The sequence below is a fragment of the Mugil cephalus genome, chromosome 4, assembly GCF_022458985.1.
Source record: "Mugil cephalus isolate CIBA_MC_2020 chromosome 4, CIBA_Mcephalus_1.1, whole genome shotgun sequence".
NCBI classification, from domain to species: Eukaryota; Metazoa; Chordata; class Actinopteri; order Mugiliformes; family Mugilidae; genus Mugil; species Mugil cephalus.
In genome coordinates, this window is record NC_061773.1 from 13,894,387 (window position 1) to 13,914,972 (window position 20,586).

The 20,586-nt window shown below is 43.2% G+C and overlaps 1 protein-coding gene across 3 annotated transcripts in view; it reads right to left on the reverse strand.

The window, feature by feature from the left end:
- The window catches only part of arhgef10la (Rho guanine nucleotide exchange factor (GEF) 10-like a), a 106,127-nt gene that overhangs the window by 17,784 nt on the left and 67,757 nt on the right, over positions 1-20,586 (reverse strand). For all 3 annotated transcript variants that reach the window (XM_047582411.1, XM_047582414.1, XM_047582413.1), the window contains 3 exons: positions 5,116-5,202; positions 1,185-1,399; positions 150-307 (listed from right to left, as the gene is read on the reverse strand). In XM_047582411.1, coding sequence (XP_047438367.1) covers positions 150-307; positions 1,185-1,399; positions 5,116-5,202 — 460 coding nt within the window. The remainder of the gene's footprint in view (positions 1-149; positions 308-1,184; positions 1,400-5,115; positions 5,203-20,586) is intronic.

Genomic DNA, 20,586 nt, shown 5'->3' on the forward strand with positions numbered 1-20,586 from the left:
AAAATTGACAGAACCAAAACAGCCCAATAATAATGACGCATTCTTACCTCTCCAAAAAGACCACATATAGAGTAGGAACAGCCACCCCCTGACGGATTCTAAACTACAGCCATCAGTCTAGAAACAAAGCAACCTCAGGAGCACCTTACCACTGTTATTTCTCCCGTAAACCATCATGGTCCCATTCCGCAGGCCCGCAAACAGGAAGCGAGGAGAGTGCTTCAGGCTCAGCACAGGGCAGCCCTCGGAGTTGTGGAGGGTCAGCAGGCATTGCGCCGCAGTGTCCACGCTGCCGTAGACCAGTATGCTGGAAGAACAACAGCGGCGCAGGCCGACGTGATAAATGAGTGTCATTTGAAATGACAGAGTGCCTCGTTTTCATGCGGTTTGATTTAACAGAGCACAAAGCATTGCTTGTGTGGAGCCACTCTGTCTTTCTCATGTTTGAATTGCCATCTGAACTTTGCTGCATCTTATTGTCTTCTTCAGAATGACAAATGCACATCGCTGCTTGTTTCTCGCCGCCTGAGAAGTAAATGTTAAGTAGCATTGGAGCTGACAGGTGTTCGAGTGTGCAAAAACGCTGAAGCTGTGTTTTTTTTGTTGTTTTTTGTTTGTATTTCTAATGCATTTCATTGTTTACTTTTCTTTTTCCTATACTGAAAGAGGATGAGTCAGCATAAACACACCGCCGATGCATGATTTGGGTTCCTATACGAATGATGTTAATGAAAATTATTGAAAATAGGTACATCTGATGCTCAGGGGAGCTCTCCGTCTGCGAAAACAGCAATTGATTGACTGCAACTGTGATGGAGATTTAGATTAAACCTATCCTCTATTACGCACAGTGGGGATCAGAATGTTTATTGGATTTGAAAATGAAACAGTGATCTTAGCAGAAGTAGCAGTATTGATGCTGTGTCGGGGTATCAACACTGATTTCTTGCTTTGATGAAATATTGACAAGTAAATCTATACGGCTAGAAATCTCAGGCAACCGTAGCAAAGGGTAATACAGGATAATATTTTACAAGAGGAGGTGCGGGGTCTACTGAAAAACATCTGCGCGTGACGTCGCACTTGTGTTTTCGTCAATAATACCAATAAATCTAATTCTATAATTTAACCTGATTTTAGAGCTTTCTCATTCGTCTCGCTTCCTTTTAACAGAGGTGTCTCACCGGCCATCATCTAATCCAACACAAATGTTGGTGCCGAGCCCCGCGGGGGACCTGTGAACGCCGGCCTCCGCTTCCTCGGTCGGGGAAGGTACCGGCACGTATTCCAGACATCGAACGGCCGAGCCTATCTGCAGGCTCTTTACAGCCCTCGGCATCGGCCTGTTGAGAGAAAATATCTCTATCTGGCCTTGAGAGCAGTCTCCACCACCAGCCACCTGTAAAGAAAGAGAAAGACAAACAGAAAACAGACTTGATTAAAAAAGGTTGACGGCCCATGCCACCGATAGAGCGAAGGAAGCGAGGAAAAGCTGAGAGCAGAACCAAGACCGACCTTGGAATGCATGCTAATCAAATTGTGAAGGCCGGAAGGATGTTATGTTTTTGGTTGAACATCCTCCACTTGTCGGCAGTGTTGATTTAAAAAGCATAAAAAGCTGAGATCAATTATGCTTTCAGACATTATCATTTGTCATCCACTCATCTTTTTTTTTTTCCATATAACACGGAATTTTGAATTATGTAATGGATTCACAATGTCATCTCCTGAACATAAAATGATTGTTAAAACTCGGGCGATCATTTCATCAGCGAAGAACAGAGGGGCTCTTGTAAGTTTCTGAAAGGCTTTGAGTTGTCGTAACAATGTTTTTTTTTGTAAGGAGATCACAAGATCAAGTGACTCCTCCATTGCTGGAGTCAGCTCATGATAAAACGCAAACAAAATAATTTTCAATTAATTAAACTGGCATCTGAAGTTAACGTGCCCAAGGTTGCGCTAAGCACCGGAAGACACTGTTGTGACACAAATGAAGACGTAAACACAAGTGAAAAAAAAAAAAAAAAACAAGCTGCAGAAAGGTGGGAGGATTCAGCGACACAATCTGGAGAATGTGTCGACCAACCAATGTCTGTCGACGTCTCTCACATTTTCAGAAGAACAGACTGTCAAAAAAAAAAAAAAAAAAACACCTCCTATTAAAGAAGAAAGCCTTAGATGTTCTCAAAAAAGGTCTACCAATCATAACAAGCTTCCCAGGGCGATTCACATCCCAAGGCTGAGTGTCTGCCTCAATAGAGACTTGATTTCCTATGTACCACATTTATATTGGCCTTTGTGCGAGTCTGCCAAGGCTGATACCGACAAAACTAAGAAAGCACGAACCATCCAACCCCATCTCAGATGCACTTCCAATTAATGGAGCATTTTCTCCTCGTTCACAGACAATTAGAGGATCTTTCAATATGATTGTATGTATTCCCTCTGTGTCAGGCCAAGGTGGATGTTCAGACAAAACACCATGTTGTTCTTGGAAGAGAAGCACAGCTGCTTGCTGCGAGACAGCAAACATTTATTCTCTGTATGAATCACATCGTGTGATGTGACATGAGCTAAATATAGTCTTTAGCTCTTCTCCTCCACGCTCACCCTTATTTGCATGCAATCATTTGTCTGATTTGTATCAGCGTACAGAATCTGGACAGGAGCAATCCTTCGGGCCCTTGACAATGAGCCAGAACAAATAATGGTCTGTTGCACGGGGTGAAAAGAAGATAGGGGGGACTTATCTTGCAGCAAGGATCCCAAAAAAAAAAAAACAAAAAAAAAACAAAGGACATGGCTTCAAGTGACTGTGGAATCGGAGCCAAAGGCATGTTCCCCCTCACCAAGGCTGCTCCACAATTTATACACTCACATTCCCACTTGTACTCTCCCCAAACCTTTCTCACACCATGTTCTCCTTACTTGTCAATAAAATATCCCTCTTTTGCTCCTAATATCCGGTGAAAATACACTTTCTTGACAAAGTCATCACAACTTATTTAAATGAATAGATATCTGGACACGGGACAGATTCTTCAACTGGGAGTAGCAAAAACCTCAACAGTGAATACTCTGCCAGCATTAATTATATTGCCCCGGATGCGGCGAGGAAGCACGCTCGACTGTATTCGCCACGAGAAGAATTCCAAAGCACGTGGCGCCAGACTGTTGGCTTATTCCGAAATGGAGTAACATTGGTGCAGGGGCACTCTGTTCCGAAATTTTAAGTTTCCCATCACCGACACCGGCTCGTCGGACCCCGTGAAGAATCCCAGGGATCCCATTAAGGCAAACAAACTGGCCGTGAATGCTAAATCACAGAATACGTGAATTACACTATAAGCAGAAAAGTTAATGGGGACTTTATCTAAAATGAGAAGTAGGCAGTTGGGAAAAGTGGGACAAGGAAGGTGAAGGCAAACAGGGAAACACTGGGGTATCAGGCTGATTAGACACAATGTCATTAGTCTGATCAAAGCACTCAGAAATCCCCATAGCCCATCTCACTTTAACATGATTAGTGTCATCCCTTATTTGACAAGCCTGCCAGGGAGGTAGAACCAACTGGGGGCGGGAACACTCAGCCACTAATTATTTGTCCTTGATCCGCAGGCCTTCACTATTAGTTTTTTAGTGGATACCAGTTTGTTTATGCTCTGGTTACACCCTGTACTGTACAATGTGCAATAACCACGCAGCAGGAAACAAGTCTTATGCGCTTTATACTGAAACACCTGCTCGTTAGATCTAGTGGCTGTGAGCAAGTAATAATGCACAGCCTAGATGTTTTAATGTATAACAAACAGCAAAGACTTAATTGGTAGACGGCAGTCGTGACTCATCAGATAATGGACATGGGTCTTCTGAGGGTGGCCTGTGGCGTCTGTAAGCAGGACGTTGTTAGTGGGGGCCTTTGGGTGCGTACTGGAACACGATGCTCCAGATCAGGTGGTTTTATGAAGACACCAAATATCCACATTGAATAGTTCATTGTACTGAAAATGAAAATATATCTAAACATTTTTTTTTCTGTACGGAGGTATGTATGTATGTTCTGTGTATTCACTCTCTAAGCAAAACACCACTGTATGCATGGACAAACATACAGTTTGTACAGACGATACTTGCAGTTACAGCGTAATGCTAAATTTGGACCTTGAGCCATGTCTTGAAAAATATGCGGCTTGGATTGACTAAACACCCAGTTCCTTTCAGCATCCACTGATGCTATGCTGAAAAATGAAAGAACATTGCCACTATTGGTAAACTGTGTCCAGTAACATGGACATATTCTACACTCAGCATGTACTGAAGATAACCTATCTTTGCTCCACCTAATAGTATGAGAGAACAGGGTCTAAGTCATCAGGAATAGCATCTGCTCTAAGAGGAGTAGAAAGTTAGAGACCCTTGAACGCTGATATCGCAGGGATCTAAACTCCGCAGCTAACACAGCCATATCTCCTTTTCCTCATCTGACTAAGCATTCACAGTTAGAATAGCACCAAAAAAAAAAAAGCAATTAAGTCTGAAGTCTGAGAAACTGAGCTGTACTCTGTGTCTTAGAAGGCCGACACTGGATTTAGCCACCTTTCAAAGTCAAAAGAGGATTACCTTATAAATTACGCACCTTCTCCAAAAAGAGAGGGGAACAAAAGAATGGAACTTTACAATTAAGAGCAGATTCATTAATCATTTTTTTTTACACCTGATTTTCTTTCTTTCTTTCTTTCTAGATCTCGCTAAAGTCCCACAGGTTCAGTGATGGAGATGTGACAGTCTGATGGCACAATTTGCGCCACTCATCCTATAACCCTCTACATTAGTTACCTAGCTACCGCTGGCCTTTGCGCTGAATCAAGTCACAGTTACACATGACATTTTATAGAGAAAAACGTTGCATGTGTCATTTTTAGTCTTGCGAGGCATTTTGCTGTTTTTAATGAATGACAATATTGCTGAAGGTGCATTTAAAGCGGCATGGAAATAGTTTTAAAAGCTAAAAGCCTTCCTCCTCCTCCCTTTAGCTGACATGGGATTGTGTGTGTCTGCGTGTGTGTGTGTGTGTGTGTACAATACATACATTTATGTAAACAACACATTACTTACCCAAAGGTAGCCTTGCGGTAAGGACGTGCTTGCTGCAGAGAAGCCCAACAGTGCACAGTGAACAGGATGGTGGAGGGCAGCTTCAAGCTTTAAGACAAAAACAAATGAGGGTAGGTTATGTGAACCGATCAGGCATAACATTATGACCACTTTCCTAATATTGAGTAGATCTTCAGAGAATGGACATGGGTCTTTTGATGGGATCCTGTGGTTTTCTGGTAACACAATGTCCTTAGGGTCCTGTGGATTGAGGGGAGGGGCCTTTGTGGATCAGGCTCATTCCAGTGCATCCCACAGATGCTTGATCAGTTTGGGGTCTAGGGAGTTTGAACCTTGTGCTGTTTTTCGTGTTTTTTTGTTTTTGTTCCTATACCATTTTTATATGTGTCTGTGCATCCTGCTGGGGGCGGGGGTACCTGGTGTGGTCTCGGTGGGTGGTACACGTCTAAGTAAATGTTTAAGTAATATCCACAAGAAGGCCAGATCCAAATGTCTCCTAGCAGAACACTGAAATGTCACAAGATGTTAACTGGTATTTACTTCTCCTGTCAGCGGTTTTAATGTTGTGGCTGATCAGTTTAGTATGTCTCATGGATAAATCTTAAAACACGATTTAGTCTGAAAATCACCCTCTGAATGGCCACGACATGAAAGTGGCAAAATCTAAATTGCCAATATACTGGTTTCCACTGTAAGTATTTAATCAGTAAAAACGCAGTGGCTGGCCATTAGTGTATAACCCACAAGTGTCTAAAAGCGCTGCCTGCTGCTTCACTTATTGTCACAGACAAGCATTAGGGTTCTGGTCTTGTTTTCATACACTCCTTCTTTCTTTCTTTTCCTGGGTTTGTTTTCGTGCCTTGTTTTTATATTACTTTACCTCACTTAAGTCTGGCGCTGCCCCTTTTATTTATACCTCGTATAAATCAACAAACTTTAAAAGATTTCATCCAGGAAACTTTAAAACACACATGAAAAAAAAATAACACAGAAAAAAAGCAAATGTCAATTTCATCAAAAAATCGAGGTTGTGATTGTACGGTTGCACAGAGACAGTTTCTGGACCACGGTGATTTTCAAACTCTAAGACGCTCAGACTCATCGTTAAATAGACACAAGGTTTCCATACAGCCGGTCCTGACATTTACCTTGAACTGAACGGAAATAGGTCAAACCTGGTTCAAGAATGACTGCGGCTGCTGAATCGAGGCAGCTGTCCGACCATTTAATATCAATATATAAAAATAGCCAACGTCTGACTTAAGGGGCAAAAAAAAAAAGAAAAAAATCTATATTCCTTCGACATATAGCAGACTTCGTTGCCTGTAACAGAGTGATTGAGGTTGACATTTACAATGTGGGGCCTGCGGCTGATGCATCTAACCAGCAGTCCGCCTGGTAGGGAATGATTATCGTTTTGGTGAATGACCGCGTGGGGTGGGCCGTGTGACAGAAGGAGCAGCTAATTGTCTGTTGCAGGGATAACTGGGGGAAGGGGGTGTCGGTGGGTATGGGAAGAGTTAAAGTGAAAGTAGTGCCTGCGTTGAGAGCCGTGCGTCTTTAACTGTCGTCCTCGGCGCCGGCAAGTATCAATCACAGGTAATTTATAGCGACTACTGGCCGAGACCCTGCCCAGTTTTTTCTCTATTGTTGGATGGGCTTGTAAACGCAAAACCAAAAAGAACAGTGGCCAGACCATTGCTCTCCTCGTGTGCCCTGAAAGGCTATTCCTCCACTGCCCCCGTATCTGTCTCCTTCATCTATTCAAATTCACTCCACAGACGCATGGCCCGTCCTCTCTATCAATCTCCCAGTCCCAGTTTCCCATTTCTCGTTCTCATCGTTCACGCTTTTTTTTTTTTTTTTTGGTACGCCTGGTCTTTTTCCTCTGTCTTTTTTTTTTCCTCCCTCTCCCCGTCTGCTAGCCCTCCGCCAAGTGCTGTGAAATGGTTTTTGATAGGTAATTAAGCAGCAGCCATAATAGCTGTCCATATGGAAGCCCCGTGGTTAAGAGAAAGAGCGTGGCGGTGGACCGGAGGGAGTGGAACACTAGAGCGGACACTGCCGGCAGTTCAGCGCTCGTTGGATTCTAGCAGCCACGCGAGACGATGGTCCCAGGCCTGGATCACTTTGTGTACTAGCGCACTGCAGTCTGGCAACACTAGTGGGATCTATAAACGGCATCACAGCAGTCCCCATCACGACTACATAAGGTATTCAAAGGCAAGGATGAGCACTGGGATCAATCAGATAAAGAGCTGATGTGTAAATGAAGAGGCTTGTTTCTTAATGAGATATTCACCATTTGAAAAATGTGACGCCTACTCTGTAAAATGATTGCGGCTGTAAAGAGGAAATCTCATTTTAGACGATTGTACAAGTAATTAGCTATTTGTTAATGACACCCTATTATGCTTGAAAACGTTAAATGGCACTTCTTTCTATATAGGACAATTATTTAAATCCACACAATCACGCAATAATTAGCATGAGACATATTTTTTTTATGTTATCAATTCGGAATAAAAGCTTTTACATGAAGCAGTATTATGTATGAGCGCGGCTCACCAGGACACCAAGGCGAGGATGGATTCTGTTCCCATTAAAGTGCAGACAGTGACACTGATCAATACCGTAAACCAGTGGTCCACTTATTGAACTCCTTTAAACAGCCAATGGAAAGAGCATGGGCGAGCATAACAACAAAGCCTGCGAGATCATTTCCACCTGTGTGCAAATTATATCGACAGAGACAAAGGAAACGTGTGCCTTCAGCAATGACCATATCACCGGCAACACCAATGCTAATACGGCATCAGTGAGGCCCATTTAAAAATCAATGAGATCCAAGCCTTCTCTAAGTCTATTGTCAGTCTCATTTACAGCACTGTCTGTGTGCGTGTCAGCAGAGCTGTAGGTGTGAAGTTGAAACGCCGGAGCTATTCCCCTGTGTGGAGGCAGGATGAGAGAGGAAGTGAGCCCGTAAGCCAGCTGAGGGAGGTTTGATGGAGGACTTCAGGGAACGTGGGGAGGAAATGGGCAGGTGAGCTGATTAAAGCGAGATTTGTTGATGTGATGAGAGGGCGGCCTCCCAGCTGCTGGTTACCAATGACCCAATGGTCGACAGAGAGTCCGCCCCAGTCATTACCCCAAGAGAGGGGCCAGCCCATATGCTGGGTCCAGGTGGCAATGGTTAACACAAAAGCATCCATTGTTTATTCTGAAAGATACATTTAAAATGCGTGTAATTACGCTACGTCCCCGCAGAACGGGGCGGATGGGAACGTTTTCTGTAACTTTCTTTTATCTGCTGTGAACATTTTTGCTTGCACAATGCAACAGCTCTTGGCTCAGAATGTCAAACACTGGGTTTGGTAGTGGTCTAATATGACAGGGTAGGGTTTTAATGATTCATGCTTTCGGCTGTCAGACTGTCAGAGCTGTGTCCCCTCAGTGAGGATGACTTCCCCAAATCCAATTAGTGTTGTTTTACTTCCCAAGGCTACTCAGGTGCACTGTTTTTCCTTACAGCAATTTTTTGTCTGTAAGCACTGTGAAATGCGCTTTCAGATATGTGGGGGATTTACCACGCATGAGATTTGTGACAACTGCTGTCCAGAAAAGGGTCTATGCATCATTTTCACCAGGGCGCTATAATGTTATCAATGACGAGACATGCCGCAGCCAGCACTGCATTGTTTGGCCTCCACTATGCTTGTAATATATTCACTTTATTGGAAAGAATGCTCTGTAGTCACTTATGAAATATTGCTTTACGTGAAACTCCTGACCATACATTTCTGGGCTACTCAAAAGAATATGTGCAAATATTATATACTGCACCGTAGACTTCTGAAAATCAAATAACTAATATTATCTCTTTAAAAGCCATGCATGCAGAGAAGTAGGTGGTGTATATTACGCCGAGGGAAAGAAAATATGTCTGTACTTTTTTTCTAATTCCATAGTCACAGTGCCTTCCCCCAATTCCACATACCAACAATCTTTTACACGCACTAACAAGCACTAATAGAAAACTTCCACTGTTTATTAACTGGTAATTGACTGGTGCTGGCGCTCCCTCCCCACTGCAACCCCATCGCCTAAGGCTACAGGCGGGACAGCCGTAGAGTGAATCGCCAGTCAACCTGAAATTACTTACAGCCAGAGCGCCGCTACAGGTAATGCACACTAAACAAGCTAATAACATGAGAAATTCGGCAAAGTTTCTGCTCAGGTTATCAAGAAGGAAAGGTTTGATGGAGAGTGGCATTTCTTCATTGCTGAAATGTGAAAGGGTTCTCAGTTTGTTAACCATGTTTTCTCATAATTTGACCTCTATTATCAGCATAGGTTGTGAAGCTCTGATGGGTATGTCTGCTTTCAAGCGTGGTCTACCCATCTACCATGCAGTAAAATGCTCTGAGGCTTGTTGAGTAAAGCCCTTTCCACATATAAAGTGATTTGCTCGTCGCCCATCGCTTTGTGGCAGTTTGTCACTAGTGGACATTGCAGGTCCCTTTTTTCTGGTTTACACTCTTGTCGATGAGCAAAATATAAAAAAAATATTGCTGGTGTTTGGACGGAGCTCACAGTTTTTGCTGTCAACACACTCTGCCTTAACAGATAATACAGTCAGTGCCACCCCTGTGCTTTCTGGGTTCATCTGATGCTCCAAACTTTCAATTAGCGCATTGAATTTTGTGTTGGGAACCAAAGTCTTGGACAGTATACATTTGGGGAACATTTGGCACAGGCCTTAATTTGAAACTGAAACTATACTATACTAGAGCTGTGCAGACACAAAAGAACAGCATACAGCCCATTTTACTTTCCAAAAGATGTAAACAAGCACATTCATAAAATAAAGAAGAACACCAACAGTAAATCTGTCACTAAAAGTAATGAAAAATCAGGAAAGTTTTATCTGAGACACAATAATCCCCCCCAAAAGAATCTGTGGAAACACCAGAAAGCAGATGGTGAGAGCTGAAAGAATCAAAAAACAAGAGAACGTTTAGCAACTGTTCAGTGAAGATGATTAACCAGTGTTCCTGAGGGGAGGAGGACCACCCGAGACAAGATTTCATCTGCACAGGGTGAAAGCATCCAGCAATTTTCTCAGGAAAATTACCAGAATTACAGGGCAAATACACCTGGCTCTGAAAATAACCTTTACGGCTGATTAAACTATGCTTCAATGACACACGTAGGCCTTTGCTTTTTTCTTTCAAGAATTCAATTTTGCAGATGGCATGGTGGTCAAAATACCTGCATCCTTTGTGATAATCCTCTGAGGTTGCAAAGTAAATGGACATTATTGCTGTGTCTGAAATTCCTCACTCACAGACTGATTATGTCCTGTAAAAGATTCACTCACTAATGTCTCGCAAACTGGGACATTATGCTAAAGAAATATGATTCATAAGGAGCTAACTCTAAATACACTATATCACCAAAAGTATTCATCCATCCAAATAACTGAATTCAGGTGTGCCAATCACTTCCATGGCCACAGGTGTATAGATTCACGCACCTAGGCATGCAGACTGCTTCTACAAACATTTGCGAAATAAAGGGTCGCTCTCAGGGGCTCAGTGAATTCCAGCATGGTACTGTGATAGGATGCCACCTGTGCAAACGGTCCAGTTGTGAAACCTCCTCACTACTAAATATTCCACAGTGGTCAGTGGTTTTATAACAAAGTGGAAGCAACTGGGAATGGCCACATAAAGTGACAGAGTTGGGTCAGCGGATGCTGACGCCCACAGCAATTTTCTGCAGAGTCGATCGCTACAGACCTCCAAACTTCATGTGGCCTTCAGGTTACTTCAAGAACAGTGTGTAGAGAGCGTCATGGAATCTGTTTCCATGGCCGAGCAGCTGCATCCAAGCCATACAGCAAACATACTGGACTCTAGAGAAGTGGTTCTCTGGAGTGATGAATCACATATCTCCATCTGGCAATCTGCTGGACCAATCTGGTTTGGCGGTTACCAGGAGAACGGCACTTGTCTGACTGCATCGTGACTGAAGTTTGGTGGGAGGAGGATTATGGTGTGGGGTTATTCAGGAGGTGGGCTTGACTCCTTAGTTTCAATGAAAGGAATTTTGCAGAGGATACCAGGAGATTTTGGACAATTCCATGCTCGTAACTTTGTGGGAACAGCTTGGGGATGGCCCCTTCCTGTTCCAACATGACTGCACACCAGTGCACAAATCAAGACATGGGTGAGTGAGTTTGGTGTGGAAGAACTTGACTGGTCTGCACAGAGTCTTAAATTCAACCCGACAGAACACCTTGGGATGAATTAGAGCGAAGACTGTGAGCCAGGCCTTCTCGTCCAACATCAGTGTCTGACCTCACAAATGCTCCAGGACGAATGGTCAAAAATTCCCATAAACACTCTCCTAAACGTTGTGGAAAGCCTTCCCAGAAGATTTGAAGCTGTTATAGCTGCAAAAAGTGGGCTGACGTCATATTAAACCCCATGGATTAAGAATGGGATGTCACTTCAGTTCATATGCGCGTAAAGGCAGGTGAGAGAATACGTTTGGCAATATAGTGTACATTCTCAGGATTGCTTCATAGAAGGTCATTAAGTTTAAGCAACGTTCAAAAGGAATACAGAGTGTGCTACATGCACCCTTACATCACACACAGATACATTGTGGACAGGCACACTCTGATGATACAAGCATATGGAGACTGCAAAATGTTGTTTGCTCATTATCTATTATCCAATACAATATCTGTCTCTCTAATGAACCTAATGCAAAAGGACGTCAGGATCAAAGCTGAAACTTCATGTTCATGTTATGATTTCATGAGCTAGATGTCACCCTGTGATTTAAATTCTACCAGCATCTTTGAGCAGAGATCAAAGGGCCAACCACCTGCTGTGCTTGCAGGCCTGCGTTACACTCAGAATATTCAATGTCATTTGGAGACAATAAGATTAAACCATCTGCACGAGACGGCTGAGTAGACAACCTGATTTTTAACTCATGATAGGTCGGCATCGGGTCCTTTAGAGGTGGTTAGGACTTGCCAAAAAAACCATATGGCCCTCACCTTATTATTCAAACGGGCTCAGGACACTTCCCTCGATTTAATAACCACTGTCTGTACAGTAACGATTCCCTGTCTCCTCTGGCTATGCCACAGATCATATCAGCAATAAGTGGAATGAAGTTGGAGAGTGGTTTTGCATATCTGCTCAGAGCAACAGCCTGACATTGGTAGGACATTACGAACTCATATTCATGACTGGACTGAGATTTTCTTCCTCGTGTCCTTCACCGCTTCTAGCTGAACGATTGCAACACGCCCAACAAATGTGATGCAAATTCGCTGTGTCGCTATGCCCCCTGTTCACGCGCACACACACACATACAGAGACCCACATACCCACACCGCTGGCTCCTGCGGCCATGGCAGTTCCAACTCTGGATGAAAGCAGTGTACTGCCCTGCATTAATGGGTTCAAAAGAGGACTACGGGCCAAAACTTTGTAGTCAATCACTTCCTCCATCTTTCCTTCTTTTTTTTCCAGAGACACGAGACATCTGCACTGGGCCCAGAGTAGCTCTGCAAGGGCGATTTTTACCGATCTCAAAGACAGGGAATGACACACTATTTGTCAACATGAGGTCTTAGATTAAACTCTGGGCATAAGAAGGGACAAGGATTTCTATAATCCTTAATATTAGATGGCAGGATGCACAGAACAAAGGGAGCTCTGATGCCAGCTCCGGCCTACCCATGTGGAGGTTGCAGCTATTTTTGCCAAGGAGGCTCTGCACATCAAGGAGCACCTCCCAAATTTGAATCTGCCCCTTACAATCCTTGGATCCTAGTTCTGTGGCAGCCCGTTTGGCACAACATGAGACAAACACAAATCACGATTGCTTCACAAATACTAATCTGGTTTTTCAAGCATCACGCAGCTTAGATCAGTTGTTTCCATTCTGTACTTTTCATTGGTTCTGAAATTAAAAGAAAATATCTAACCAGGACCTAATGTTTTTGGATGGATCAAACAGAGAGTCAGTTAAACATAAAACTGAAAATGCTCTTTTTGTAACTGGAAAGCTGGAAGATAGGGCAATTAAATTTAGCAATCACACATTCTAAACATGGGGTTTGCACAACAAGGTTTGCACCTAATTTAAAAAATAATAAGATAAAAAGGTAGTGACAACAGGTCCTTAAATCTCCTAACACTGGACAACAACAGTAAATTAAGTAGCGTTTAGAGTGGTAGTTGTGCATGACTTGAAAGCAAGTAGCGGGGAGACTAATTAGCAGGGGAGAGAATAAGGAGAGAAGACATCACTGCAAGAGACAGGACCGGTTTGAAACAATAGGAAGTGAGAACGGAAAAGCAGCTTTCTTCCCTTTCCTTTTTGAACCGATGCGGTTTTTGCCCATCGTTCCTTTCCACACAGATGTATAATCACAGAGGAAGAATGTGACCAAATTAGCACATTTAGCGAATCTGCAGGATTTCCCTTCTGGGTTCATAATTTGTTCCTGCATGCTATCTTGACAAGAACAGAATGAGCAGAAACCCAGGGCCAGAGATGAGAGCTCTAGTCTGGGGCATTGCTACAAGTGTCTATGATTCCCTGTAATTATTATGTTAACTGTCACAGCAACAGATCAGGCCCTTTGCAAATGACCTCGCTGTCAAGCCGTGGGGGTAACGACCTTTGTCTTATATATGCAGGCACTGCAGTGCCCTCTTTTGGCAAGGAGATTAATAAGGGGAAAGTGAAATGCACAATATGAAACCTGGAGTATGCATCAAATGTCGCACAACAGTGTCTGTGACTACTTAGTACACGTAAAAGTGTAAAATATAGCAAGAAAATTGAACTTCCATCCGGTAAATCTTTAGCATGCACTAACTGTGACAATGAGACTCGGCAGTCACAAAACACCTTGATCCCGTCATCGCAACACAAATTAAAAATTCCAAATCCTGTTCACCATCCCTGTTCCAGCTGTTTAGTAAATTAATTAAAAGCTTAGGTACGCAGGGTGTAATGATGACATGATTATATTAACATGCTGGTGCTAACGCTGCCTCTTGGGTATTTGCACTATTTATTTCAATACAAGTCAATTCATTTTAGCACACGCAGATAAGCAACTTTGGTGCCTACTCTGGCAGCACAACCAGTACCGCTGCGCTGGCCAGAGAAAAGTGCCAGAGAGGGAAGGTGATACGGTTGGTGAGCCTGCCAGCCATTCATAATTGAACTGCTCTCTGGAGTCATATTCAGTATGACATCCACTCTAACATCCACTTTGTATTCTTTTGTTAATACCGGACGTATATGTGGACGTATGTGAGAGGCCCAGGGCCGCGTGATCGTTCCCCTTTGCGGACGCCAAATAGGCTCCGCAATAATTTTAATTAAATGACGCCATTGTATCAATTTGAGCTCTCATAAATAAACAGGGTCCATTTGGGCAAATTGACAACTTCTTTTAAATGGTACAATGCCCACATTAAAAATCAATATTAAAGCTTTTCGCAGCTCCTCTCATGCATTTTGCTCTGCATATTTAAAAACCTTCTGCTTGAAGTTCACTCAAATTTTCTGCTGCTAAAGCGCCATGTTGCTTCAACAGTGTTTCGGTGAAAAGCTGGGTTCATGCGGTACTTCAAATGTAGCTAGTGCCATCTATGGCACCTGTGTGTTAATACATCCATTTGGCTGACTAGCACGCCTGACCTGTATTCGAGGCCGGCCTTTATTTGTCTTCATATGTCTTCACCACCTACACATGCCTTGAATTTGTGCCAGAAATACAACTCTACTTCCATCTAACAAGTAGAAGTTAGTATAATGCAGTATAAAAATGAAAATATGGACAAAGGTCCTATAGACTTGAAACACCTCTTCTTAATTTTTCTGTCTAGTCTATTTTTTTTCCCCACCAGAGCTTACGGCATTTATGAAAAGCACACCTCCATAGCCACCTCCTGCAACTTTCCAGTCGTCAGTCATGATTTACACCAGGATTGACCGCCCACCCACCACATCACCATTTCTGCTTTATGGTTCTTCCAACCTGCTTTGTTGTGTAGGTTTTAAATTTACTGTGGAAGCAGGTGCACAAATGGAAGTTGCTGCTCTGGTCTTAAAGGAACTATTACTGTAATTTAATCAACTTGTTAGTAATTGTCAAGTAGAAAAACAGGTTTAAGAAGAAAGACTAATCTGTATGCACTCCCAGGTAATTCTTGCTGGAAACCAGCACAACACTGGAGTTGTTCTTTGAGAATACCAAAGTTTGACTTTTGCCCCGACCTCAGAGAGAGGTGCTCTGTGGCAGCGAATGTTAAACAGTCTGAGACTGTGCGCTGTCATCGTCCACCCCCGTATTTGTGACAGTGACAGGTTTGATGTGTCTGGAGTTGGGTTTTGCTGAGTCGAGGCACGGTGACCAGAAGGGCCGAGCCGTATCAGCTCCAGCGACAGGTCTGAGAAATTAAAATGACACTACCACCTGCTTTCTTATATTCTCCGCACCAAAAGCTTGCCTGTCGCCTTTGAACTCAAACTGTCTTTGGGAAGAGAACAGAGGAACATATTTACAAAGTTTCCAAAATATTTCAGAACAAGACAGGAGTAAGTTACTTTTCTCAATCGACTGAAATCCATGGAAAGTACACTTACGCAAAGCGAATCTTAGCAAAAAGCAGCAGTTTTACAGAACATTAAAATGTACTAGTGTCTGCATTTAACACTGAGGACAGCAGCAAATGAATTTCAGGATGCCACATTAGCTTTTACTTAATTTCCTGAAAACATAAGCAGGATTCTTAACGTAAGACAAGATCCACTGCAAGTCGGCAAGACTTAAACACATCATGCAGAAATACACCTCATTCCCCTGAACAATCAGTATTTTGTGTTTCTAAATCAAGGAAATGTGGATCACATTAGAGTCCTCTTGATTAAAAAACGCTGGGTATATATGAGCATCTTTTGTGGAAGCAATAATGTAGCAAAAACACTCATATACAGCAGCAGAGCACGCCACACTCAGCATTTTAGGTCTTCCTCACCGTTCATTTGATCCTGGCCGTCACAGGAAAGCTGGCACGACGATTATCCTAAATCATCTAACTAGCAATGTACGAGAAAACAGAAAACTGATCTTGATGAGGATCAGGTCCGAGACAGAAGGATGCTCTCTTGAAGCTGTCTCAAGCACACTGCGCATCCTGTGTTTTTCTGTTTGCCAGACAGATATCCCTGCAGCGTCAGAAAGGCAGCTGCTACGCCTGGACAGACATGTGGCAAGAACAACCTTTTAATCCATGCTGGGGCATCTATTCTCGCCAAATCAGAAAAGGTGGCTCATATCTGCTACTCTGAAAGGTAGCAAGTGACCTTCAAGAGAACAGAAGGAGAGGCACCGTGTGAGGTGTCAACTTGATGACTTTACCTTACTAAAATTATAATAAAAACAGTGCAGACGGGGGAAGTGGAAATAAATCACCAGAAAGGCGTTGCTTCAGGGAAAGGCCACCTTTTCACACTCTCCTTCCCGGTTTTAATGTAACTTCATAACATAGCATCTCATCTGCGTTTTTGTGCATCTTGGCCGTGAAAGCTTGAATCACTATGTTCGGAAATCAGTCATCCCCTAGACAATGCTATAAATGTAGCGAGTGCATTTGCTACTGCGAGGAATGCCACTCAGCACGCTCATTTTCCGAACATGCAGTCGCTTTCATGTGGCTTGCCGAATGCACAGCGCTGCTCTCTTATCACTCCATCAGCAGGGAAGATGGATGACACAGCAAGCAAGAGGGACATGTTGTGCACCAGCTATCCGAGTAAACAAGCACAGACCCCAATGACCCAGTACAGTGTGGCTTCAACAGATGGCAAAGACAGGAGCGACCTGTAAGGCGATTAATGGATCTCGAGGATAAATTACAAGAATGAGACAAACACAAGCAAATAACTAAATAATGGTGACGATCTGCATGATCTATGTAAACTAGTGGAGTGTATTAGGGGTGAGATGTGAGCAGGCTTAGCTGTTTTCTGAGCTGAGACAGAGAAGCTAATCCTCTCAGAAAAAGAAATAAAGCTAACCCTGATGCAGCCCAAACCCCTTTCCAGTTTGTCATTCCGCACTTCAAAGCATACATGATGAAATCCCCAAAGGTATTATAAGAGCTCTGGCATAGCAGTCATCCTCAGCCCTGTCCTAGCCTAATGCCTCATAAACGGAGTCTGGAAACATGTCCTTTTACTATTTCGCAAGTCTTTGTAGCTTTGGATCTTTAAGAGCCTTTTTTTACAGTTGCAGAGGAAGTGGTGCTTTCCTACTGGAGGAGATATGAGGCGTTTCTAAATCATTATGCGGCCAAGGGATTCCAGTCCCCCCACTGTAAAATACGGCAAGTGCAGAATGCACATGTACCTCTGGGAGAATGGTTAGATCAGGACGGGAACCAGGCATTGATCTTTTTACAGGGCACTGCTGAATAAGCTGTCACACGGAAAGAGCGTGCACCAGAAAATATATGTGCTGTAGATAGAGACAGGTATATAATTTGAGGCATTCAAAGGCGTCGAATGGCTGCTGTTGAACAGCCTGCTCATCTGCCAGGTTAGTGGGTTCCATACGTACATCAGTCATTGGTCTCTGAGCTTCAAACTAATAGCCTGCCTGACAGAGCTGAAAGACTCAGTTTAACAGGCACAGTCAAATGTAGCTTATTAGATATTACCTGCAAACAGATATTATTACAGTTCACACCAAAAGGGTCTTACGACTTTTAGTGTCATATTATTTGAAGGTTTAGCTACTGCCTGATTTTAGCACTGTGGCCGGCGGTTTATTGTTGTCATATAAACATCGAGTCAAAGCACAAACTCACAAGATAAGGAGTTTAAGTACATGAGTACGATATATGCTGCAACGTTTAAGTCCATCCCCAATAATACCAGCTCCTGCTACTGGGAACCCATAAAATTACCAAAAAAGTCGCAATCCAAAAGCCGAAAGGAAACATCCCCTCACCATAGGACAGCTGCTATGGGCAAGACCTTCATCAAAGACGATCCATTGACTTTGGGGTCAGTGCCTAGCCTTTAGCTTTGATTACAGCAGCATTCGCTGTGGCATTGTTTTGATAAGAAGCTTCTGCAATGTCACAAGATTTATTTCCATCCAGTGTTGCATCCATTTTTCACCAAGATTGTATTGATGATGGGAGAGTCTGGCCATTGTGCAAAACCTTTTTCATCACATCGCAAAGATTCTCAATGAGGGTAAAGTCTAGACTCTGTGGTGCCCAATCCATGTGTGGAAATGATGTCATACGCTCCCTGAACCACTCTTTCACAATCTGAGCCTGATGAATGCTGGCGTTGTCATCTTGGAATATGCGTCATCAGGGAAGAAAAAATCCATTGATAACCTGGTCATTCAGTATATTCAGGTAGTCAGCTGACCTCATTCTTTGGGCATAATGTAACTGAACCTCAACCTGAACAACTGCAGCAACCCCCAGATCATATCACTGCCCTTCAGGCTGGTACAGTAGACACCAGGTTTGATGGATGCATCACTTCATCTGCCTCTCTTCTTACCCTGATGCCCCATCACTCTGGACCAGGACTCATCAGAGCACATGACCTTCTTCCATTGTTCCAGAGTCCAATCTTTATGCTAACTAGCAAACTGAAGTCTTCTTTGCCGGTTAGTCTCACTGATTAGTGGTTTTCTTAAGGCTATACAGCTGTTCAGTCCTAATCCCTTGAGTTCCCTTCACAGCGTACATGCACAGCGTATGTTTCACTATGAAACACAGTCCTGAGTTCTGTTGTTGTTTTTCTATGATTTTATTTCGCCAAACGTTTAAGTGATTGCCAATCACAATCAATCTGGATTTTTGTCCGACCGCATTACTTGGATGGTTTTCCACTATCCCTACAGTTTTTAATAATTCGGTGGATTTGTTTTCTCTGCTTGATGCATGTCGATTATTTGAACCTTCTCAAACATATTTTCCACGACCACAGGATGTGCCTTCCGACATGGTCGTTTAAGAAATGAGAAGCTACCCATTCCATCAGTTGGGGTCAAATAATTTGTTGCCAGCTGAAAGATGCAGTAATTATCCAATAGGAGGCTCGTATTTGCTTAGTTCAATCCAGGTAAATCCTTTTTTTTTCAGCCAGGCAGTGTATTTGCTCAATAAAAACAATAAATAAACTAATTGTCAAAAAAAGATAGGACGAGTCAAACTAGGACAAACAACATCAATCAATAGTGCTACGTAATTACAACAAGCACAATATAAAAATGGTTGATCATATAAATAAATAAATATTAGTTTTTCAGAACAGGTACCCAGCACAGGTAGAAATAAGGTCACTTATGTAAAATTTTGAACAAATTCACGGCGGCTATACATTTTGTTTTCCTGTTATTCTTAAATGCATCATTCATAATGATACAGCTGCAGAAAACGGTATTAATTGTTCAGCCAATCCATCCATATAGGAGTCTGGTTCAGCTGTTGCCTTTTCTGCTATAGCATCTCCTATTAATCCCTTAACCCAAGCACCTCACATTCTCCCTTTGGGCCAACTACAGAACCCGCTCCGTTTCATCTTCCAAAACGGCAGAGAGGGCACTGAAACAGAGCGTGCAAGGACTCTTTAAACAACAAGGACCATCAGAATGCAGTTTGTCTATTACTCAGAGATAGCACTTGATTCTCTGTACGTTTGTGAGTGCGCGCGGCAGAGAGAGAGAGGGGAGGAGAGAGGGGAGGAGAGAGAGAGGAAGGGAATGAAAGAGATAAATTGAGAGGAGTCAGTTCGCCCCCGCTGTTCTCACTCAGCAGACTTGTGATAAGGTTTATCTCCGGTGCCTAACGAGTTCGCACAGTAGTCCTCTCCAGCTCCCACTGAGTGGACCGTGGCGCACAGAACTGCGCCCAGCCAGCAGTGAATTGAGCTCCCTTTGGTGACCTGTGCGTGTTGTTCATGCTATGCTGCTTTAGAACTTTATTTTTGTAGGAAATGGCTTCGGCCCCTTTGGCCACATCTCTTTTAATCTGGGATTTCTTTCTTGCCTCCTTTTCTTCATCCTTTCTGCTCACTGTAACTCAGACTGCCAAGAGAAGCTGCAAGAGCTGGAAAAAGAGCCGCGAAGCTTTGGCACAGAGAGGCGTGCGTGTCCCAGAGGCAGTGGCTGAGGCAAAGATGGAGACAGGAGAGAGGGAGAGGGGGGTTGCTGCTGAGTTAAGCCCCTAATCACAGTCTGCTCTGCATGAAGGACTTAAAGTCACTCCATTTAATGCTACCTTCTCTTTAGTCAAAAAAAAAAAGGAAAAAGAAAAAGGATACCACTGCCTACTTCTTCAGCTTTCTGATACCTAGGCACCCATTCCTAATACATAGTCATACTTCCAAACG